Consider the following 26399-nt stretch of genomic DNA (forward strand, 5'->3'; position numbering starts at 1 on the left):
AAAGTTAAAAACTTTTATTAGAAGCAAAATAAAAGAAAAATTAGGGGCTTTAACCTACTTACTCCTTTTCTCTTGCAATATACCCAGACTGTCCCCATTTAAAAAAGAAAATAACAAGCAACAACATCCCTAAATGGGCCATCTGGTGTTATCTCCTCCCTTCCTCCTCCTCCTTCTGCTCACGCCTCTGTCACATGCTGTATATGGGCCAGTGGGAAGATAGCTATCTGACAGTAATGACTACTTGCATTTTTTTATTTTTTGTGACCCCTCAGTGCAGAATAGTGCCTTGCACTTAATAAATGTTTGTTAATTGAATTTGTGATCTGTGCTGTTGGAGAACAGCAACTCACTGATAAAACTGCAAAGCTACTTTAAGTATTAATGTGCCCCCATCATCATCAAGGCAAAACAGTTTAAGGACTCCTTCCCACCTCCTCTCATGTCCCCCACAGTGATGCCAAGTTTTCTAACATTCTTTCAGAGTTGGGAGGGACATCGTCCTAAAATGGAGACCTTTTAGTCAAACACAGACTTAAGCCGGAGTTCAAATTTTGACTGTTTTCATATCAGCTCTATGATCTTAAGCAAATGACAATCTCTCAATGCTCTAAGCAACTTTTTTAGAAGGACAAAGAAAGATACACACTGGCATTAGTAAAAGAGTTTCCTTATCAAATAGCTGTCTATACCAATGAAATCATAGGTCCTGAACTATCTGCAACTAAATAAGGAACCCTGCTACAACAGACCCAACAAGATATACTTATCCAGTCTTTGCTTTGAGTCCTCTAGTAAAGAGAAACCTACTACCTCCCAATAAAACCCATTCCAAATATTTCCAACTGCAAGAAAGCTTTCCTTTACATGGAGACTATTATCTACTTCTTTGCAATTTCTATCGATCCTGCCCTTTGATCAAGTAGAACAAGTCTATTGTCTTTTAAGTACTTAAAGATAGATATATAGTCCTTCCCCAAAGTTTTCTCTTCTGTAGGTTAAAAATCATCATTTGTTTCAAGTGATCATCATGTAGAATGATTTCACCATAAGGGACATCTTCCATTGATGCTTTTCAGTTTCTTAATGTCCATCCTAAAATACCTTTCCCAGATCCGAACACAATATGCCAGATGTCATTTGGACAAAACAGAATACAATGAGCCTGTCACCCTCCTAGTCTTTGATACTTTCCCTTAATGCATTCTATTCAGTCTAATAAGCTCTAAGATCTTTTTTTTTTTCCTTTTCAGAGGAACTGTGATCTTGTCATGCCCATTGCATCTAATAACAGTGTAAAGCTGATTTTCATAACTTAAATGTAATACTTATATATGTATTCTGATCAAATTTCAGTTTAGACAATTCTGTCCAATGGTAGTAATGTGATTGACTGGAATGTTGTCCTCAGAACCAGGAAGACTGGGTTAAAGTATTTATTGCCTTGGGCACACACTGACTATGTGATCTGGGATGAGACACAATCTTTCAGTGCTTTAGGTAACTCTGTAGTTATAGCAAAAAAGAGCTGACTTGCAATAGCAGTAAAAGCTTCCTTACTTGGGAGTTTCTTTTATTTAGCATATCAGAAGCTCAGTCTCTAATCATACCTCAGTGACATAACCTATCAAAATGTTTTTGGCTTTGGAACCTGTCACTAAACATTTTAGCTATCCTCCTTAATTATGTGTCTTATGAAAATTTACACAAGGTATCCATGCTTTTCATCAAATCATTAATAAAAATAAAAAGTAGCAAGTGGCCAAGGACAGATTCCTGAAGCATTCAACTATTAATAAGCCGCTGCTAGAGTCAGTCACTACTCCATTAGTCTTAAATCAACTTACCTGTACATATCCTAGGTCATGTCTCAAGGTTTGGCCCACAAGCAAAACATGTGAGACTTTATCAAATGTTTTACTGAAGACTCAGTAATTTATATACCTAACATTTCCTTTATTTCTATTAGTCTAGTAAACCTGTCATTAATGAAAACAAAAGTGTCTTGTAGTTTGGTATTGAAGTAGATAGAATTAAAGTGGCATCAGAAAAACCAGAGACTGAATCCTACTGAAGACACTGGACAAGTTTAAGACCTCTGTACCTGTTTCTTCATCTATAAAAAAGATAATAATGAGACAACTAGGGTGGTTGTGAGGATCAAGTTCCTACATGAACTGTAACACTGCTCTTGTAGATATATTTTGTACAATGAAGTTATTTAAATTTTAGCACTATTATACTAATGTGATATTTTTGATTAAGGATGAAGATTTGCTCTCTGCTTCTGCTTGAGAATGACACAAATGGACATACTCTTATTACAATATTTGAAGATATGTTTTCACACAAAATTAGTAATTCTGTTACTGACAGTTATCAATAAATTTTACATTAAGAGGAAACTGAGGCCCAGAATTTAGTAACTTGCCAAGTTCACACAGGCAATGAGGAGTAAGGCTAGCCTTTAGTCCATTTTTCTCTTAACTCTTATTCTTTCTATCAGCAGTACTACCTCCTTTTCAAAATGAAGGTTCCTTTTCAGATTGCTTTGCAGCAGAACAGTGAAATGTCTTGTGATTTTTACTGTCTGAAGATAATCAAATAAAAATCATCAGAGATAACATTGTTAATTGTTATAATACAAATTTGTCTAAGCAGTACAACATATTTGGAAACACAAATATATCATAATTTTCATGAAATCAATTCGTAAATCACAGGATTCCAATTCTATTCTAGCAAAAGTTTAAAACCTAATCATATAATGGGATAATGATCATTATGTTTTGGGCCTAGTGTGGTCCGATCTTTCTGCATAAGCCCAAAGAAACAAATTTCCTTCTAGGAATTGCTTTTACAAACCAATCAGCAATTCAGTAATTGAAAAGGCAGTTATAACAATAGTGATAGTAACAATAGTTCTGCAATAAGACAATGCTGGTATTCATCCTGCCAGTGCAAACTCAAAGATAATACAAATTTTCAAAATATGGTGCCTAAAGGATTATGCTTTTTATTGTTTCTTTTATTTTTCACAATTAGAATGTTTATTAAATTGTTTAAATAACTTTTGATGTTATACTTGTAAATTAACTTTAGTTACTGACCTTTACTTTGTGCATATATACATATGTATCATAGACTGCAATTTTTTGTGTATATAGTATAATATACACACAGTATATATATATATCAAATATATGGATGCATATGTCTGTTCAAGATTGTATAATTCAAGGTTACATATATATTTATGTTTACTCTGCTTGGGATCTGGATTAGATGGGTGAGTTCTTATTTCATCTATACAATTTCTTAACCATTTCTAAACTGTTATATCTATATTCTACTCTCTTTTTTCTCCCTATTCCACCTCTGGAACCTTGTATTCTGATGGATTTTTTCACCTTATCCTGGCCAGAACTTGGAGCCAATCCACTTCCCAGCCATCTCCAAATCATGTGCCTATATGAATGTGCTCAGCAATCCTGCCCTCCAATTCTAGACTTCCTGTACGCTTTCTATTAGAATATAAGCTCTTTGTGGGCTGGGACTCTCTTGATTGCTTTTGTTAGTTTCTGATTCAGCCCATAGTAAGAGCCTAATTCATGCCTCTATATTTTGTCTCCCTGATTGAATGCAAAGTCTTTGAGGACTGGGATTGTTTCTTTTTTGCCTGTATCCCCAGAATCTGTAGAGGGCTGAAACTCCAAAAAGGCGTGTTTGAATCAGATAACCGAGCACTTAAGACTAAATACCTATTTGATGTGAGACAATAGCTTTATATACATATTTAGATGAGATGGTGATGTGATGGGTCTCCTTATCATTGGCACTTGCTGAATGTGTGTGTTAACTTAATCGTAGGCAAGAATTGGAGGGCAGGGGGAAAGAAGCCAGAGTCACTTGGTGGCAGGAAGAGGAGGAGACAGGCTGGAGATTCTGGACTCCAGAATCCAGGATACATCTTTGGCAAGTTGAATGGCAGGTTGCCTTCCCCCTTTACTTGTCCCCCTAAAGACCAAAGACTTTAATTTATCCTGACTCTGGCTGACCCTGAAGCCCTCCAGGGAGCTAGCCCATACTTTACATTTTGGCACTCAATATGGACCAAAGACCCTAATATCACTGAAGAAATCCCTGTGACTAGGAAACAGGATGAGTATTAAAATAGACAAACAGGGAACTTTGTTAAGAGATAAACTAGTAACTTTCCTTTTCTAGCTGAAATGGGGCAGATATTAAGAAAGGATTCTCCTCTACCCCCACCACAGGGGAGCTCTATAGAAAGCATACTTAGGTGATAAAGAGGCAAGGGTTTGCTTGTAAATTGGGAGCGGATTGGTGGACTCTTGGAAACATTAGAATGCACATCCCCTTGGTTCTTCAAGGAAGAAGAAAGAGAGGCAGATAATTGCAAACTAGTAGGAGATCAACTATGTGAATATTAAAATGATAAAGGTCCTGATTCAATTTCTAAAGAAACATTCTATATGTACAACTTAATATAAAGGGCTTCAAAGAATCCCATAAGTTCTAGAAAAAAGAAAAGCTCTAAGGAGAACAGCCAGATAAGGAAGTTTGTAGAGAAAGAGAAAGCAAAGGGAGAGGGTAATGAGGAGGGCATGAGGAGTTAAGTGAACTTGAAGGGTGTGATGATTCTCATTGTCCTAGCCCAGCTTCACCTCCTCCTATACCCTAGAAGGCTCTTGACCCACCTTCCTGGATGGAGGGAGGAGGAGTGGGAAGGGCAGTGATATCACCAGTACCTCCCCCCCAGCAATCATCACCTCCCTCTTCTCCCCACTCTGCATGACTTGATTGCAAAAGGCATTCCTTAAAGCCAAAGAGGAAGGGCAGAATACAGCTGATTTGAAAATAGAAATGTATTCTGCACTTGAACAGCTTAAATCTTCAGGTCAAGAAAGTAGAATATAGACTCCTTTTAATCTAGAAATTATCAAAGACCTAAAAAAGGCTTGCGCTCTTTATGGAGCTACATCAGCTTATATTAAGATCTTATTACAGAATTTGGCTTATGAAGTCTTAATCCCTAGTGACTGGAAATCTATAACAAGGACATGCTTAGAATCTGGACAAAACTTGTTATGGCTTTCTGAATATAGTGAGCTCTGTAGGATACAACCCCAAGGAAATAGGCAAACTGGAGTTAATACTCCAATCACCTATGACCAACTAATAGGTTGCAGACCTTTTCAGCACAGATTAATTACCCCATAGCAGCATATGAGCAAATTGCTTCTGTTTCTATCAAAGCAGGGGCTTCTCTCCCCAGTAAAAATGATAAGGGAGAGGCCTTCACAAAAATAGAAAAAGATCAAAATGAATCTTTTGCTGATTTTGTGGGACATTTGCAGACTGCTGTCGTATGAACTACTGGTGAAAATGCAGCAACAGAAATTATGATAAGGAAACTTGCTAAAGAAAATGCTAATGAGGTTTGTAGAAGAATTATACTAGGACTATGCAAGGATGCTTCTTTAGAGGAGATCACAGTGGGCACAAATACCTTTTATAGCCAGTTTATGATGCAGACTTCCCAAGATCCGAACATGGAAAGACAAGGTCCCTTTTGGCAAGGGACTTCCAGGGATACTCGTCAATGCTTTCAGTGTGGTAAAGTAGGACATCTGAAAGCTCAATGTTGGTATAGAGACAGAATGAGAAAACAGGGTGGGAGAACAAGACCCCAAATCCCATGTCCAAAATCAAAAGAAGCTTCCACTGGGCCTCAGAATGTAGACTGATTCAGGGAAACGGAATGGAGGGCTCAAAACAAAAAACTTAGGGCATGATGGCAGCCGATGCTATACCCAGAGAGTCTTTGGAAGTTCAGTAGTCAGACATGACCAATCAGCCATGAAGCAGTCTGATGGGAGAAAGGAATTACACAATCAATCAGCCAGGAAGCAACCTGATGAGAGAAAGGGATTACAATTGGGGAGAATAGAGTTGTATGCAGCTAGGATTACTGAGATATCCCCTGGAAAGGTGAAATCTGTCCCTCTCCAGCCTATGGCTCCCTTGACTCCAGGCACAGTAGGCTTGACCATTTCACCTTTTTATACATACAAAACAGTGTCCATCCATATACTACCGATGTGGGAAACTGGGGAATGTATAGATAATATCCCAGTCACTAATACAGACAGACAATGTGTGACTTATTAACCAGGAGAAGTAGTAGCATCACGTTTACTGATACAGACTCCTAATAGGCAATATGGTGATAGCTACCCAGATTCTGACTCCAAGCAACAAAATCCAGGAATATACTGGACAGCAGCTGTGACAGCTGACTGATTTATGCTCATGATCTATATAAATGGCCTACCATTAGAAGGATTTAGACACTGGTGCAGATCGTACAGTCATTAGAGGTGTCAACTGACCCAGTCACTGGTCAAAGATTAAGGCAGACACCTATATGTCTGGAGTAGGAGGATCAATAGCAGCTGAAGTTAGTGCTGCCCCTATGAGATGGACTTTTGAAGGTGAAACAGGAGTTTTTACTCCTTTTATAATTGAAAAAATTCCCATGGGAATCTTTGTTTTGAGCCCTCCATTCCGTTTCCCTGAATCAGTCTACATTCTGAGGCCCAGTGGAAGCTTCTTTTGATTTTGGACATGGGATTTGGGGTCTTGTTCTCCCACCCTGTTTTCTCATTCTGTCTCTATACCAACATTGAGCTTTCAGATGTCCTACTTTACCACACTGAAAGCATTGACGAGTATCCCTGGAAGTCCCTTGCCAAAAGGGACCTTGTCTTTCCATGTTCGGATCTTGGGAAGTCTGCATCATAAACTGGCTATAAAAGGTATTTGTGCCCACTGTGATCTCCTCTAAAGAAGCATCCTTGCATAGTCCTAGTATAATTCTTCTACAAACCTCATTAGCATTTTCTTTAGCAAGTTTCCTTATCATAATTTCTGTTGCTGCATTTTCACCAGTAGTTCATACGACAGCAGTCTGCAAATGTCCCACAAAATCAGCAAAAGATTCATTTTGATCTTTTTCTATTTTTGTGAAGGCCTCTCCCTTATCATTTTTACTGGGGAGAGAAGCCCCTGCTTTGATAGAAACAGAAGCAATTTGCTCATATGCTGCTATGGGGTAATTAATCTGTGCTGAAAAGGTCTGCAACCTATTAGTTGGTCATAGGTGATTGGAGTATTAACTCCAGTTTGCCTATTTCCTTGGGGTTGTATCCTACAGAGCTCACTATATTCAGAAAGCCATAACAAGTTTTGTCCAGATTCTAAGCATGTCCTTGTTATAGATTTCCAGTCACTAGGGATTAAGACTTCATAAGCCAAATTCTGTAATAAGATCTTAATATAAGCTGATGTAGCTCCATAAAGAGCGCAAGCCTTTTTTAGGTCTTTGATAATTTCTAGATTAAAGAGACATTTTACAACAATTAGGATTAAAAATGAGTACCTCGGTTTTTTAGGCAGGGCTGCTGTTGAAAGCCTGCCAACACTTTCACCTGTTCCTATCCAATGGAAAACTGATACACCAGTGTGGATAGAACAGTGGCCCTTAAGTAGCGATAAAATTCAGGCCTTATAAGATATAGTACAGGAGCAACTTGACCAAAGACACTTACAACCTGCTCTTAGTCCTTGGAATTCCTCTGTATTTGTTGTAAGAAAGAAATCTAGAAAATGGAGGATGTTGAGTGATTTAAGAAAAGTAAATGAACAGATGGAAACTATGGGAACTCTTCAGCCTGGGCTTCCATCTACTACTCAGTTGCCTAGAGAATGGCCTCTTTGGGTCACAGACATTAAGGATTGTTTGTATTCTATCCCTCTAGATATGGAGGATATGAAAAGATTTACTTTTCAGTGCTTAGCATTGATTTAGCTGAGCCTTATAAAAGATATGAATGTACAGTTTTGCCACAGGGAATAGCCCAACTATATGTCAAATGTATGTTGCTACTGCTGCTCTTACTCCAATAAGAAAAGCATTTCCAAAAGTAATGTTATTACATTACATGGATGATATATTGGGATGTGCACCTGAGGAACAAATGCTAGAAGCATGTCTACAAAAGACCATAGAAACACTAAGGAACTACAAATTGCATATAGCTCTAGAAAAAATTCGAAGACATGCTGCTTTTCAATATTTAGGCCATGAAGTATATCCCCTAAGGTATAGTTTATATCCCCCTAAGGTGCTTATAGTATAAAAATTTGCCTTAAGAACAGAGAAGTTTTAAAAAGCAATTATCAAACCAAAAATAAATAAATAAAAGAACAGAGAAGCTAAACATCTTAGATGACTTTTAGAAATTGATAGGAGATATCCAATGGATACAACCAGTCTTAGGTTTGACTACCTATCAATTGCAACCACATATGACATTTTAAGGGGAGACAGTGCTTTAAACTCACCATGCCAGCTTAAAAAAGAAGCTCAAGAGACTTTGAGAGAGAAGCTTTGAACTGGCTTTATCCAATATGGTTGAAAGAGTCACTTAAAAACCCTTGGAAATATCAGTTTTTGCTACAAAAGAGGCACCCACAGCAGTCCTTCATCAAGGAGACAGTGTGATAGAATGGGTGAACCTCCCAGCACAACCAGAACAAAGCCTTACTCCTCATCCAGTGCTTGTGGCTAGAATTTTATTAAAGGTTATTAAGGGAGCAGTACAATTATCTGGGATAAGACCTGACAAGATATACACCTTTTATACTAATGCACAAATTAATGTATACTGCGAAACCATCCCAGAGTGGCAAATTTTATTGGCCACAGCTCCAAATTTTACACACAGGTCTCCATTAAAGGTAACCCAACTATTATATAATTGGCAATGGGTTCCTGAAGAAAAGGTTTTTAAAGTTCCTCTTAAAGGACCAACTATCTTTTCAGATGCATTCAAACATAATATTTATGCTATATACTCTCCTGACTTAACTATAAAGAGAGTAGTCAGAACTCCTTTTCAGTCCACTCAGCAGAATGAATTCTATGCGATCATTTTAGCTCTTATTATCCAGGAGATATAACTATACTATCTGATTCAGCCTATTCAGTAAGTGTGGTACAAAGAATTGCCACAGCCCAAATAAAATTCATAGCCTCTAGTATATATCAGTTCTTTAAGGAACTTCAAGAGGCAAGTGAAAAAGCATCCAGGTAAGATTTATATCTTGCATGTCCACTCTCATAGTGGACTTCCAGGTCCTATCTTTGACGGTAATTCAAAGGCAGATAGTCTTCTAACCATGTTGTCCAATACTCCTTTATTTCAGGCAGTCCAAGAATCTCATTCTAAATATCATCAGGCTGCTCGAGCTTTACATTTACAATTTGGAATAACAAGAGAGGAAGCAAGGAGCATAGTAAAAGCCTGTACAGCTTGCCTTCCTTTCCACGCTCCTACGCTCCCTCCAGGGAAGAACTCTTGTGGTTTGAGACCCAGTGAAATCTGGCAAATGGATGTGACACATTATAAATCTTTTGGTCGTCGGTCTTTTATCCATGTTGTGGTAGACACCTTTTCAGGATTCACTTTTGCAATACCAGCAGAAAAAGAGACAGCCCGAGTGGTCACTGAATTCCTTATCCAAGCATTTGCAATTATGAGTGTGCCACAAGCAATAAAAACAGATAATGGACCTGCATATACTTCTAAACATTTTGTACACTTTTGGGCACAGCATAAGATTTTACACACCACTGGCATACCTTTTAATCCTCAAGGACAGGCAATAGTAGAGAGGAGAAACAGAAGCATTAAGATACTCCTCCAAAAACAAAAGAAAGGGGGAGTCACAGGTAACCCTAGCGAACCTCTAAATTTTGCTCTTTGTACAATTAATTTCTTGATTTTTGACAAAGATGCACTGGCTCTGGCAGACAGGTTTTATAATCCACTGGAAGGGCAGTGTCCAGTGAGAGCAGCTCCACTATCTTTAGTTAATTGCCAGGTGATGTGGAGGGACCCAGAAAGTGGTGAACAGAAGGGATCAGATAGGCTAACTGCTTGGGGGAAGAGGGTTTGCTTGCATCTCTACAGGTGGAGAAGGGATCAGATGAGTGCCAACGAGCCGTATTTGCCTTTTCAAAGAGAGAGGGAGCAGACCCTTGAAACAAAGAAGACCCAAGAAACATTGGGTGGTTCCACTGCTGACTGTGCTCACCACAGAAAGAGCACAGCAGTTATGGCAATTGACTCATGGACATCAAAAATTGTTGGACTTCAAAACCCTCAGGAATCATTGGATTCTCTGAGAAATGATAAGACATGTTGCAGGATTTCAAAACCTGCAGGAATCATTGGATTCCTTAATACATAAAAAGAATTCCTTAATACATAAAAAGACTGTTGCAAGACTTCAAAAACTTGCAGGGATCATTGGATTCCCTGACACATGAAGTAATGGACAATAGATTGGTTTTGGACTATCTCTTGGCTGCATAAGGAGGCTTATGTGTGATTGTTTACATACCCTCCTTCTAGGACTTCTGGAAATCTTTTATAACATCATGTTGATTCATATTGTTTGTTATATCACTACTTGCACGTAAAATTCATGATTATTACACCACATTGAGCCTGCACTGGCTGTGGGGGGAGTCATCACTAATAGCCTGTGCTTTATTGCTATGTCCTTGTGTAATACCTCCCATGTTGATGGGTTTGTGCATACCTGTTTCTAGTAAGACCTTTCAGCCCAAAAACCCATTAGCAATATCTGGCTTGACTCCCCACTTCTTTTGGTGTTTTTCACCTCCCTTCATGAGATGTCAGGGGGAGCATGATCATTTCCTTTTTAGTGCTTTTACCTCCCTTTCCTGAGAAGTCAGGGAGGGTGTGATCACCTCCTTTTTGGGGTTCTCACCTCCCTGAGAAGTCAAGGAAGGCATGATCACCTGTGTTCTAAAACAAAAGAAAGTAAGAGATGTAGAGGGCTGAAACTCCAAAAAGGTATGATTGAATCAGACAACTGAGCACTTAAGGCTAAACACCTATTCAATGTGAGACAATGGCTTTACATACATATTTAGATGAGATGGTGATGTGATGGCTCTCCTCAGCACTGGTGCTTATTGGATGTTTGGTGTTGAGATAATCGTAGGCAAGGATTGGAGGGTGGAGGGAGAAAAGTGAGAGTTACTTGGTGGCAGGATAAGGAGGAGAGAGGCTGGAGAATCTGGACTCCAGAATCCAAGATACATCTTTGGCAAGCCCCATGATAGCTTGCCTGCCTCTTTCACTTCTTCCCCTAAAGACAAGGACTTTGATTGATCCTGACTCTGGCTGACCCTGAAGCTCTCCAGGGAGCTAGTCTGGACATTACAAGAATCTATCATAGTGACTCACACAAAATAAGCGCTTAATAAATGCTTAACACCATTGTATATTCTGCAAATTAATTTTCTCCAATGCTTGAATTTCAACTTATTTTTTTCTTGGTTTAGATCTTTGATTTCACTGACATAGGGAAACTTTCAGTATAGAAAATCCCTCCACTAGGGATCTTAGCAACTCTTCTATGGGTTACTTAAAGTAGTAAGTGGAGTAAAATGGTTTCCTCAGGGTAACAGCCAGTATCTATGTGCCTCTGAGGAAGGCTCTTTATTATGCCACACTGTTTTTTAATTTACTGCTTCACATACTAAGTTCAAATTTCTGTTTTATAATATGACTGAAATAATATATTGCTGCCATAAGTAATATGGAAGAATAGGCTTTCTTTCCTTGAGCCCAAAGATTTTTGCATATTCTTGAGGTATGTATTCAAATAAGTAGTCTTTGATAACTATTCTACATATTTGCCATTTGGGACATTCCTGGGGATATTTGTGAGAGCTATTGTTGGAAGACCCCATTGAGGTTTTGTTTTAAAGTAGGAATGGCTTTTGATCATTGAAGCGAAAGCCCTGAACAAACTCAAGTTACTGAGCTCCATTGGTCCACGGTACCTTTTGGGATTATCTTTTTTGTTCCCCCTAAAGAAGTTACTTTATTATCACATCATGTATCAATGAGTGAACAAAAATACTCAATAATTTCCAAAGATATTTTCTAGGTTCTTGAAATAAAAATAATTCTTATGAGAGTCAAAACAACTAAAAGACTGTTAATATAGTTTTAGAAGAAGTATAATAATTAGTTACAGGATGAGAGCATAACTTCATATATACAGTATCCTAAAGTTCTTTCTAACAAATTGTGTCCTTCATTTCAACTTAAGTATAGTTCCAAAGAAACAGAATTGGCTATCCTTTGTCTCCTTTGGAAGTTAATATTTTATTATTATAAAGGAGAAAGAATGTCTCTCCACCCCAACCCCCCAAAAAGGTATGCTTTATAGTTCTATCTCCTATCCAAGACAACTACTTATTCAGAAGATACAGCTCCATTCAAAAAAGGAAAAGGAAACATAAATGGGTTGCATCTCCCTAGATTACTTCACACCTTTCTCTTCCTTCATCTTTATATTATGTATTACTACGTAGGCTAGGTTATTCTACCTTAGTTTTTTATAAGTGAGAGAAGCTTATATAGAAAATCCAATCCTAACTGAAAGGGACTCACTCTATCATTATTGTGTGTGTATGTGTGTGTGTGTGTGTGTGTGTGTGTGTGTGTGTGTGTGTGTTTTGTTAAGGAAACAAACTTCACAGGGAGCTTCATTTTAACAACAACAACAACAAAAATTAAGTTGGGCATTGGCCATAGCCTGACATATGTGGAGTTAAAAAAAGGTGATGAATTTTTAAGTCAGTTCAAAATCTAGTCAAAATCAAATAGAAATAAAACTTAAAAATCCTAACTTCAGGGTTACCATGATAACTTTAAAGTTCCCTACCTCTTTATGTAGTATCAAACTTTTGATTTGCAAAGAAGTTGATTTTTTGATGCAAGTAAACAAAGAGCAGATTAAAGATCTAAACTAAGAAATATCAAGAACCTAAGAAATATCAAGTTTGGAAGGAAAAACAAAGGGATAAAAGAAAATTAAGTGTGTCATCAAAGATAAGAAGGTGAAAGTATAATTAGCTTCTTGGGAACTCAATAGTGAATATAGAAAAAAACAGACCAATAAGAGCATAGAAATGGATCTTTGATTGTATATTTTTCAAAATTCATCTCTTAACAAAAGAAATGAAAATAAAGTCAGAGAATCAGAAAGTAATAAAATCCTTGAAAAAACAATAAATAGAAACTTTAAAAAGTAAAGGAAGATTTAAATATATGCAAATGAATAAGTTTAAATCAACTTTAATATGCTATACTATTTAGAGTACTGATTAATGAACTCAAGATTCACTTAAAACTATTTTGAAACATGATAAATAGTACATTATCACCAACCTCTCCAACAAAACAAAACAAAACCAAAAACCACTAATCAAGGCCATTAATCATACATTTCTTAGTTTTATAATATTGATAGTTTTAAAATGTCAATATATATAGAATAACTAAGGATAATGCAAGTATCTATTGAAAAAAATTCAGACTATATTTATTTAAAAGCTATTTCTGGCATTGGAATAAAGGAGTAAACTGGAAATAAAGAAGAAAGAATGCATTATAATGAAGAGAAGTAGAAAATAAAAATCATTGTCACAAGTATGGTGTTTTGCAGCTTATAAAGTGTCTGCATTTTATTGTTTTCTTGCAACAATCCTGTGAAGTAGAACTCAGACATATTATCCCTGCACTTACATCAAAATTTCTTAATAACCATCCCCTATTTTCTCCTCCCTGACTTCACTCACTGAGAAAAAGAAAAAATTTGCCCCCACAATCATCCCCTCTTTATCTCCCTCTAATTTTGAATTTCTTTCTATTTACTGGCCCTTTTCCTCTAACTTCAAATGGCTTACATGTTCCAGTCTTTACTATTCTGAGAAAAGCTTCATTTGATTCTACCATTCCTTCCAGCTATTGTCCCATCCCTCTCCTCTGTATAGCAAAATCCTAGAAAGTCATTTATGTATGTATGTATTCTCCTACTACCTTTTCTCTATGCCTCAAAAATCTTCAATTTGCTCTTATCATTCAGTTAAAACTGTTCCCTCTAAAATTATCAATGATCTCTTGATTGCTAAATTCAATAATTTTCTCTCAATCCTTACCTTCTTAACTTCTCTGTATTTGACACTTTTGATCACTTTCCTCTTGAATTCTTTCTGGATTTTATGACAAGGCTCTCTCTTGACTCACCTACTTGTCTGGTAACTTCTAAGTTTCCTTTCCTGGTTCATCATCCATATCATGTGCCTTAACAGTGGCTATTCCCAAGGCTCTGTTCTGGACTCTCTTCTACACTCCACCAGTTCTTCAATAGCATTAAAAACTAATGGACATATGATTGATGGCTTTCTGTTTATTTTTTTCAAGTCCTGACTTTGACACATAATGGCTATGTGATCCTGTGAAGAATGCTTAACTTTATCAGTACTTTAGGTCAGTACTGCAATGGTATTAAACTCAAATAGAAATCTGATCTCTGTGGGCTATATATTGATTTAGGAAACCAGAAATTAACATTATCTGTATTTTGTTGTATTTTATTTATTTTGTTAAATATTTTCCCAATTACATTTTAATCTTGTTCTGGCAGTTTGACATCTCTACTCTAGGTAATTCTCTAAGACTATACACTGCAGAGGCACTAAACTAAGTCATTAGAGGGAGTTTCCTCACTTGGGAATTTCCTAGGCTAATTAAATAACAAATCCATTCCCTATCATTTCTCTGGATCTTTTCATTTTCAATTTAAAGCCCTTGGGTTAAGATTTTTAAGATTCCAGGCAAATTCATGTATTCTGAATGTGTTTCCATGCTTATAGTTTAAGCCATTTTCCAGAAACTCAAATATCATGCTTAAACATTTTTTAAACTAATTATTCACTTTCCAAATTTGTTTCTAATAGTGAAAATAGCACCTATGATTGGAAAATTTTATTTCTCTTATCTGTGGGATCCACATCATCATTCTTTGAGAATATGTGGCTGCTTTCTCCTCAGAGATTCTAATGTTCTCTTTGATAAAGAGGGACCTACTTCCCAATGCTTAATGAGCCGCCTTCTCTGCATCACATTCTACTAATATCAAAATTTCTCATACAAGTCAAGATATGTTTCTGTCTCTTCATAATATTTTTCTTCTTTGCTTTCATATTGAAACTTTCTTTCCATTTGTTCTAAAACAAACATTTTTCTCTTCTATAATCTAGTGAGTGAAGTCTTTTTACATGTGAGACTAGCTTTGACAAAACAGAGATGATAATATCTTAGTCATGGAAAACATACTAATATGACATACTTCCTGCAGTATACCAGTAAAGTTTAAATTTCTTTTTCTGGCATCAAGAGCCCTCTATAATTTGGCACCACCTACCTCTTTAGTTTTGTTTTCTACCTTTTCTCTAAACATTCTATGCTCTTACTAAACTGGACTCCTCTCTGAATTGGAACATCTTCTGTAACCTCCAACCTTCTATGTCTCTGTATACATCGTCACGTATATATACATTGTCCTCTTAGCCTTTAAAGAGGCCTTTTGGTGTGCTCATGTACCACTGTGCATTATAATTATTTGTGTTCATCTCATTCCTATCACATATTTTAAGTAAGCTCCATGAGGGAAGGAGCCTTGTCTTATTTAAACTTTATATCTCCCTTAGAACCTAGCACAATGTTCCACACAAAGCAGATGCTCATGAAATGTTTGTTAAATTCATGAACTGTTAGATGTATTTGTAAATAGTAGAATAATTGCGTTCCAAAAAAATGATTTGTGAGAAAAGGGAATAGGAACACAGTATCACTAAGAAAGAGGAATTATATTTATTTGTTTTTAGAAGATAGTTCTAAAAACAATGAATAGCAGCTATAAGAAGGCAGATTTCAGCTCCATTCAAGGAAAAAATCCCCAACAGTAACAAATTTCCCATCATGGAATATTTCATTTAATCAAAGATAATGCACAGGATCTTGACATTGCAGACCTTTTCAAGTAGAGGTTTGATCATTTATCTAGAAATGTTATAAAAGGGATTTTATATTTCAGATTAAGGATTGAACTGTGTGATTCCTTTCAGCTTTCTGTCATCTACCTCATTCAACCTCCTTCAATTAAACCTGCTTTTAACTCAAAAATTTAAAAGGATTCAACAACAACAAAAAGATTTAGTTTCAATTTTGAATTTCAACATTTTTTAGTTACAAGTATTGAAGCATATTATTGTTCATTATTTTAGGCAACAAAAATAATGCATTTTTGCCACATTGTGGATTGTGCAATTTTATAGGCTCACTTAGGAACCTATGATAATTATTTCTACTGGAAAATATGTCCAAACACCAGATTCATAAAAGAACATTTCAATTTAAGGTTCGTCTCTCCCCAGTTTCAAGAATTGCACAATTTTTTGTAGGCAGCTAATCTCAGGTTCTCCTAGATATAACTGCATTCTATTTGGATGCTTTCTCTAGAAAGGAAGAAAGGCTAATTCAAATGGCATCTTTTAATAATTTCTCATTTTTTAGAATCCCAATGGGCTCATCATTTACTGTGTCCTAGACAAAGTCATTTCCAAATAACATATTTCTAATTCTCTTGCACCAGTTTTCTACAGTGCTTGCTACATCAATGAAAACAAACATTTTTACTGAACATTTAACAGTTTAAATATCTAGGCTCAGTAATGAACTATTTCTATTATCTGAGAATCACTCTAAATTCAGAGAGGCATATTATGAGAAAGACTGGCTATGATACAATGGTTTTTTGGCTATAGTGATTCATGCAACTATTTAGTAGAGGGGCACAACTATTTAGATGGCACAGTAGATAGAGCACTGGTCCTGGACTCAGGAAGACTCAAGTTCAAATCTGGCCTCAGACTTTTAATACTTACTAGTTGTGTGACCCTGGGGCAAGTCACTTAATCCCCCAAAGCCTCACAAAACAAAACAAACACAAAACAAGAAACCAAAACTATTTAGTAGAGTAAAATGAGATTATCTGCATAGATAGTGGCAATATACTGATATTGATACATTGATAAAATACTATTATTTCAAGGATCTGTGATTTTAACAGTTTATAAACCTGCTCCTTGCCAGCCCTCCTCCCAAAAAAACCCAACAAAATAAAACCAATAAGACGGGACAAGTAAATTTACCCTCATTTTACATATGAAGAAACTTTGGCTCAGAGTGCCTTCACACAGCTAGTAAATATTGCATCTAGGACTTGAATTCAGATCTTCTGAATATAAATCTAGTTACCTTTTCCCTATTCTACTCTTTCTTAAATTGAAAATATAATCTGATTGGGAAGGTTGGGTTGTCTAAAAATATAATACAAGGCATTATTTAATACATAAGTAGCACAGGCAATAAAAGTTACAATGAATCAAAGACAGAAAAAGAGATTGTAGACTAAAGTGTGGTCTTTGAAGAATACACTGAAACTTTGAAGAATACATTGAATATAGATAGATGGATGTATGGGAAATCTATGCAGCAAATTTGAGATGATAAAGTACAAAAAGTTGTATTCCTAGAATGATGGATAAATGGAGGGTCCTAGAACCATAGGATCATGAATCTAGACCTGTAGGACCTATAGGGGACTTTGGAAGTCATGAAATCCAAAGACTTCATTTTACAGATGAAGAAATTAAGACCCAGATATATTAATTGATTTAAGGTCATACAAATAGATATCAAGTGTCAGGGTCAAGATGTTTGTTGAAGAACTGGAAGAAATAAAGAAGGCCTTAAATATCAAGTTGAAAAGTTTGGATTTTAGTCCATAAATATTAAATGAATAAGTGTTTATTAACTGTCTGCTACATACAAGACACTGTGCTAGGTATTGAGGATACAATGACCAAGAATGAAATTCATTGATCTCTATTTGAAGAAGCTTATGCTGTAATGGAAAGAACAACATATATATATATATATATATATACATATATATATATATACATACAGTATAAATAAAAACATTAATGAATAGAAATACTCTATGGGTAGTTTGGAAGGGAGGGCACCAGAAGTTGGGAGATTGGAAAAGGTTTCATGAAGAGGATGATGCTTGAGCTGCATCTTAAAAGAAGGCTCCTATGAGGTAGAAGTCCTAGGGTATCCATCCCAGGCCATGTGGGATGACAACAAGGGCAAAGACAGAGATGACAGATGGAGAGCTCGGTTCAAGGAGAGTTGGATACCACTTTAGATGGGTCACAGAATAAATCAATAAATTGGAGAGACAGATTAAGAAAAAGTGGTATAGGGCTTAAGGAAAACCTGCTTTGGCATCACTGCACAGGACAAACTGGAATGGTGAAAGCCAACGCAGAGAGATCAGTCACCTATTGTCAAAATCTGGGTGAGGGGATGAAAGGGTGAGGGTGGTAGCTAGGTGAATAAGGAGAAGGGTTCAGATGTAAGAGATGTGAAATAGAAATGACAAGATTTGGTAATGTGAGGTTAGTGACAAGTATGGAGGGTAATGACAAGGTTACAAATCTGGGAGAATTTAAAGATGATGGTCATTGTGACAGAGATGGGAGGCCTTGGAAGAGGGAAATCTCAGGGGAAAGGTAAAGAGTTTAGGACATGCTAAATTTAAGAGGAAGAAATCAATCCAATGTTATAAAACAGTATGATGTGATAACCAGCCCTGAATTCAAGTCTTGCTTCTGACACAGACTGTTTACATTATGCTGGGCCAGTCACTTAACCGCTAATCCTCTTCATCCCCCCAATTAAGATTCTAAGATGCAAAGCAGGTGCAAATTTTTACTGATATAGAAAGTTCCTCACCACAAGTTCTCTACACCACTATTCCAGTCCCCTGACTTCCATTTCCCCACCCCAAAAAATCAGATGGTAGCACAGGGGTGAGAAGTAAATGGGAAGATGATGTGGGCAAACAAATCAATAAGGTGACTATACTTTTGCATGAGACAGTAAATCTATGCATGAAGCAATAAGAGTCTGACCAGGCTGTAAGCCATGGAAAGAATGCTTTTCAGGTATGATTAAAGAAGAATCAGTGAACTGATGGATGGGATAGTGATAAAAACAAACAAACAAACAAAAAAAAAAACACAGTAAAAGCTGAAAAAAAATTCTGAAGTTGCAAATTTGGAAGACAAAAATTCGAGTTTATTGGGATTTTTAACCAAAAGGAGTCAGAGGATCCAGATAATAGGATTTTTGATCTTACAGCAATATAGAATAGGAATTAGAGCTAGAGAGAGAAGTTACCTAGAATAACCTGATTTCAAGAATTATGTTTTAGCTAATATAAAAATTACTCATCATTGTGGGATAAATCTGGGGGACTGAAGACAAGTTTTGGCTGTAGGTTTCTTGTGATTGGGAAGATCATTTATCAAGAATAAGAAAGGCTCCTATAAGAAAGGAAAAAGGGTCTTCAGTTTGAACCTGAAACATAAAATAACATATCTTGCTTTTCTCACAACGATACTAATTTTAGATAAATGATTAGCTATTAATTTGAGAGAATCTATCAAAGTACTTGTTTTAATACAGGATTACTTTAAAAATTAATTGAGAAATTGGGAAAAAATATTGGGAAATCATTAAGATAAGCTACTTTAGCAAGTATAACAAAACGAAAGCAAATCTTGCCAGTGGGAAGCCTTTTCCTGCAGATTTTTCACCATCCCTATCCTGTTACCAATTCTAAATATTTAAGATTATTAACTAGGCTGACTATCAATGCTTCTGGTTTTCAACACATACTTAAGAATGACATAGAAGAAAAAAATTATCAGATTTTGAAAGCTGTGCTCTTCAGGGACAAAGACAAACTCTGCAAACATCCTAAAGCAATGAATGGGAAGAAAATGGGGTTGAAGGGAGTAATAGCCAAAGCCAAGGTTGGGAAGTATGATTTGGCTTTTCTTACTGTATCCACCACCAACCAATCACAAGCTCTGACCAGTTTTTACAGTGCTGGAATGTTATGGGCCAGAACTCTGAAACAAGGATTCTTACAAGGTAGCTAACTCAGTAGAATTGATAAACATAGTGTTTAAAAGTTCTCTAGTTCAGTATGTGTACTTAGTACTTACTATAGTTCCACAAGATTCACACCTATGATAAGAGAGCATATAAGCTTGGACAAACTCAGAGAGAGGCAGAACTGGAAGACAGAGATTGTGGTGGTGGTCCTCTTGCCTCCCCTACAGAAACCAAGACACATTCAGGAGGACACCTCAAGAAGCTGGCAGAGGCAGAGAACACAAAGGACTGGCGGCAGGAGTTCAAGCTCTCGAAACCAAGGAGAGAGATAGGTCTCTAAGAAAGCTAACGGGGCCCCAGGAAAGGAGACCAGTCTTTGAAGGAGATAATAAAGGATTTGGACTTTAACCCCTGGCTACTTGTGTGGTGATTACTGAACTGAAACGAAGGCTACCTCAGACCCCAAGAAACCCAAATCAGAGAACTTAACACTGGAAGAGTTTTGAATATAGACCTGGAAATAGACAGTTGCCTTTTAGGGACAATCCTGAAAAAAACATCAAAAGCAATAAAAATATCTATATTTTAGAAGACAGGAAAAGACTGAAAATTAATGTGTCATCCCCAAATTAGCTATCTTTGTCCAGTCATGGCACTGACTTGTTAGGCCATCAGAATTAATAGAATGAATAATTATGAGAAAAACATTTCGTATTCAATTGAAACAATTTAATCTTCAACTATTTAAATAAGAAACTGATAAAGAAAAATGAGAAATGGCAGCAGAAATGACACTGGTATTAATTATAATAATTTCATATAAGTTACAGTGATGTAAGGTAAATGGGTAAATGGAGACAATCCATTTTTCTTAATCAACAGAAACTGGACTGACTTACCAAACACAAAGAAATAGTGACCAAAAGCAATACTGATTTAAAATATAAATGAGTAGGGATATACTTGGATGGATGATTATAAACATTATTATTTCATAAAGCTGAGGGTAAGACCAGTTTAAAGAAAGTCTAGAAAGAAATGCAGCTTAGCATAGTCATTCCAAAAGCATTAAAGAATGAAAATTTAAGGAGGATGAGAAACAGAAGAAAATGGACAAGATGTATAAAAAGTTATATTTGAATATCGTATATACACACAAATATAATATACACAAAGTATTTAGTAAGAACTCATTATATGTTAGGTACTGTGCTGAGTATTTTATAAATATTAACTCATTTGATCTTCACAACAACACTAGGAAGTAGATGTTATTAGTATCTCCATTTTACAGTTGAGGAAACTGTGATAGACCCAGGTTAAATATCTTGTTCAGGGTCACATAGCTAGTAAATATCTGAGGCCAAATCTGAATTCTAACCTTCCTGAGTTCTGAACTGCACTACTGAACCTTCTATCCACTGCACTATTGAACTATTAGAGTTTATTAAGCAAAGAGATAACACAGTCAGATCTGCACTTAGGGAGTTCACTTGGACAGCTGAGCAAAAAATGAACTGGATTAAGCAGAGACTTGTGGCATGCTGGCTGACCCACCAATAGGCTCTTGCAGTAGTCCAAGTCTTAAGTGTTGAAGTAGTATACAAGAGTCATGAAGAGTCAGAGGAGAGAACTGGATAGATACAAAGTAAAATGGATTGGCCTTGCCAACATATTGGATGTTGAAGGTAAAATATGGGAGTCAAGAATGATAACTAGGTTGTGGGGCCTTGATGATTAGGAAGATAGAGGTGCTCTCAATAGCAACAAGGAAGGGAAAGGATTTTGTGAGAAAGACACTAACTTCAGTTTGGGACATATTTAGTTGAATGTGACATGACAAATTAAGAGGTCCTATCCTTTTTCTACTCATAGAATCAGCCACCATTTGCATTCAAATTCTTGTTGTCTCTCTTTAGTATTATTTTAATAAACTTCTAATACGATTCCTTGCCTTGTATCTCCCTACCTTAGTCCATCCTTCATATAATCACTAAAGTGATTTTCACTAGGTATAGATCTTAATATATATCCTCACTCAATAAACTCTGATGGCTTCCTATTATTTCTAGGAATAAAAATAAATTCCTCTGTTTGTTATGTGAAGCTCATTACATTAGGGCTCCTTCTATCTTTCCAGTATTTAAATATATTATTCCCTTTTACATATCTATTCTATGAGCCATGATCTATGATCCAGTCACACTAGCTTGCTTACTATTTTTCATAAATGATTGTCAATCTTCTTATCTCTATGACCTTGCAATGGCTGAACTCATGATTAGGACATGCTTCTTCTTTTCCCCTACCAAACTAACAGTCAACTCAAAGCAACAATTGCTGCAGAAGGATTTTTCTGTCTATTATATCAAATGGACCCTCCATTACTCTTGTTTACTATCTTATCACTTCATGCCTCGACTTCTACGATAGCCTGCTGGTGGGTCTGCCAGACACAAATCTCTGCTTAATGCAACTAAGAGTCTGTGATCTTCCTAAATGCCTATAACAGGGGTTTATGTTTATTTAACTATTTTCAATTGATGATGAAGCTGGTGACTTCTCCTGAGAATGTTTTTAAATGACTAAAATAAAACACATAGGATCATACAAAGAAAACCATTTAGTTATTAAATTTTTAAAGAAACAAATGCATAAATCCTAGAATAAGATCATCTGCCGTATATGCCAGTCTTCTTCTCTAAGGCTTTTTCTTCCTGTTTGTGTCTTATACATATTAATTTAGGTTTATGTTGTCTCATCTCTTTAGAAGGTTAGCTCCTTGAAGGCAGGTGTTGCTTTCACTTTTTCTTTGTTATTTTCAGTCCTTAGAACAGATTTGAGCACAATCATTTAATAATAATCATTTAATAGCTGATTAATTCAATTACGTTTCCTTTTTCTAGATGTTTAGGTAACACCAGAAGTCTAACATCTATTTAGGATTCTGCCAAGAAAAAAAAAAGTTGTTTACTGGTCTACAATTTGCAGATTTCATTCTCTTCCCTTTTTTGAAAACCAATTCTCTTCACTTTACTAATACTGAAAAAGAATATAAAAAAACTACTGATCTATATATTCAAGAGGCTCAGTGATTTTTTTCAAGGTTATTGCAAGTAGTACACAGCAGTTCAGGGATTTAGACCTGAATTTTCTGACTACTGATATAGTACTTTTTCTACTTCTTCAAATTTCTCTCAGAAATAGTCTGTATCTCTTTCCTCTTGACATTTAAATAGAATTTAAAGGAAATTTCTGAACAGAGACTTTAATATGGTTTCATCATGGCAATATATAGTTTACTTTTAAGGAACTTAATCAATAGTCAAGATTGATGACTGTTTTCAAAATTCATTAAGACCAGAAAATTTATGTAAATAAATCCAGTAATTCATAATAGTGTAAGCAAATAATTTAAAAGGCTCAACCAATTCTCTATTATATTCATCTTTTAAGTATCCTGCGATCAAGCCTAATTTAACAGACAATTCAAAACCTCAATTAATTTGATAAATCTTGAATTTCTTTATATTTTGTCTTTTGAAAGAGCAAACATATAGATAGTTTTCCATTAGTAATGATGTGAAGTGAAATGTAAGAAAGGATGAATCAAAATGAATAAACTCATCACTGACACAGGCACAGGAAAATTAATTTTCATTCAGGTAAATCAAGAGATTAAGTTCTAATTTCAAAATTCAAAGCAGTTTATAATATATCTGGCTGAAAACTCTATTACCTAGTTCTGCTAAGATAACATGTTAATTAACATTTGAAAAGCTATTTTTTGAAGTCATAATTATTATCAAACTGTAGCATTATAAATTGATTTTACAAAGAAACTTGGAAAAATTAGCAACACAACTGAATCCTGCATAACGCCAGACAATTTTTTTTTTTTTTTAAATAAGGCTTACTATAGGGTGGTTTGTGAACAGTAACACCTTACTTTGGGCTTCTATTATTAACCCATCTATGGCAGCCCTTCAGTTCCAGTGAATGAAGACAGTAGGGCTTTATACTCTTGGAGTCCTTCATTAAACTATTGATCCATTTAGTATTATCCATAATGTTCCAGCAGCTCCGCACGTCAACTGGGGCAGCGCTAGTCTCTCTTTGCTTTCAATAACTTCCACACTTTATGGAGAGGAAGTCACAATGATTTATTTACCTGACATTTTCCAGTCCGGATGTCGTACAGGGCCACTGAACCATGGCGAGCTCCAACTGCTATTCTGTGATTCCGTTCATAATAGCTGACCATGTAGAACCTGAATTGAACATTATAATAAGAAACAGGTGAGACTTGTCCTGAATGTAGAGAGGAATATTAACACATTTTAGTAATCAATTCTAATGATTCTTTAAAAAATAAATACATAAATCCATAGCAATTAAGAATTAAGATTCTTTAGTAACTTTTAGAGTCAGCTAATATTTAACAAAACATTGTGATGTTGAATCAAATTTTGGCTTTCTGATAATAATTTGAAAATCATGTGGTTTTAAACAGATTGTTTAAACAGGCTGAAAAATAAAAACAGGTGAGAAACCAGAATAGTAAACCTGAGGGTGTAGTCTTTTAATAAAAAAATTGTTAATATCCATATATTGGAGTTGACTATAAATAGAATGAATATTAAAATTTGAATTTTAGTCTCTCATTCTGTTATATTATAAAACAAAAATACTTTTACTGAATAGAATAACTGGAATAAAGCTGATCCTGTTAGCCATTATTCTGTTACATCTTTCAGAAAACTAAGCTTTGCAATAAAACAATTATTTCTTGTATAAATTTAATGGAAGAATAATGTAATTGTAGATAATAGGCAGGGATAATTTTTATCCTATTAGACATGTGTAGAAGACCCTAGTTAGTTAGGTCAGATATAGCTTATATACCTGGAATACCAGAGCCACTGATTTTCTCTTAGCAGCTTTTAAGGAATTTAACTAAAGACTACAGAAGAGGAGAAAGGTGGAGTGCCTACCTCTTGGCCAAAGATAGTTGTCTAACAATTAAGTTAGGCTTAAATCCTGGCTGATGTTCAGCATGAGGCTAACAGAATAGAATTTTAAGCTTGATTCTGAATGGTTCTGCAAGTTAATTAACTGCTGAATCTGAACAACTCTTTCATATGTAAGTACAGATTTTGATCCTGTACCTTGTAAGTAAATAATATTTGCTCAAGTAATGAATGACTGCACTTGGGATTGTGCACAGAATTATGAATACTCAGAGCATGGATGCTTTCAATAATAGAAAGACTATAGATAATGGGTAATAACTTTGGGCTGTTAGTGAGGAGAGGTTCCCTAGCCTAGGCATGAGTAAGATCTGAGTTCCCTGAAATGGCAGATTTCAGTATTTTTTCACAGGCTTAACAAAATAACTTAAATTGACTTTTAAAAATCTATCCACTTAAATTATAATTTACATATTTACAATATATAATTTACAAAGTTATAATTTATGTTATAATTTACAAAATTTTCCAATTTTCCTCATGCTTGCCACATCTTAAAAACAAATGACACAGATAATACTTGTGACTACAATATGAAGGAATATGGTATTAGTGGTCTGAGTCACTTTTAACTATTGTGTTATTTCGCTTTACATACAAATAGCATTTTGTAATTGCTTTTTGGTGGTTTTATTGTCAAGTCAGAATAATTTATTATAGCTTTGGTTTACTCTGCTCTTCTTGTACTTTGAACTTATAAACATTATGCTAATTTTCAAGTCTAGATTTAATATTTCTATTCTTTAATCATATGATGGCAGCTTGCTTTACTTATCTGTGGATAAGTAATGACTAAAGATTGCAAAAATAAAAAGAAGGATGATGGTAAGATGCCTGAATAAGGTTTGGTTTCCACTGCAAAATAATTTGTTAATGAGCTATATCCATTTATTGTCTACATCAAATTTGCTTGGTTGGACATGATAGTCCATATATTTTCATGAATGAGTTCCCTTAATATTATCCTCTCCCACTTTTTAAACTTCATTCCCCTTTTCTGTTTGATTCATCCTTTATTTTCAAAATATATGCATAGTTTTCAGCCTTCACCCTTGCAAAACCTTGTGTTCCAAATTTTCTTTCTCTTCCTTCTCCCTACCTCCTTTCTTAGAAAGCAAGTAATCCAATATATATTGAACATGTGCAATTCTTCTATATGTATTTCCATAATTATGCTGGACAAGAAAAATCAGATCAAAAAGGAAAAAATAGAAAGAAAACACAAAGCAAGCAAACAACAACAAAAAGAATGAAAAAACTATATTGTGATCCACATTCAGTGCGTACATTCCTCTTTCTAGATGGCTGTCTTCATAAGACTGTTGCAATTGGCCTGAATCATCTCACTGTT

The 26399-nt window shown here is 35.6% G+C and overlaps 1 protein-coding gene across 1 annotated transcript in view; it reads right to left on the reverse strand.

Annotated features, from left to right (window-relative positions):
• WDR7 (WD repeat domain 7) overlaps window positions 1-26399 on the reverse strand; it is a 500592-nt gene that overhangs the window by 56837 nt on the left and 417356 nt on the right. The window contains exon 26 of the mRNA XM_051969585.1: window positions 24190-24289. Within this exon, the coding sequence (XP_051825545.1) occupies window positions 24190-24289 (100 nt within the window). The remainder of the gene's footprint in view (window positions 1-24189; window positions 24290-26399) is intronic.

The sequence above is a fragment of the Antechinus flavipes genome, chromosome 1, assembly GCF_016432865.1.
Source record: "Antechinus flavipes isolate AdamAnt ecotype Samford, QLD, Australia chromosome 1, AdamAnt_v2, whole genome shotgun sequence".
Taxonomy (NCBI): Eukaryota; Metazoa; Chordata; class Mammalia; order Dasyuromorphia; family Dasyuridae; genus Antechinus; species Antechinus flavipes.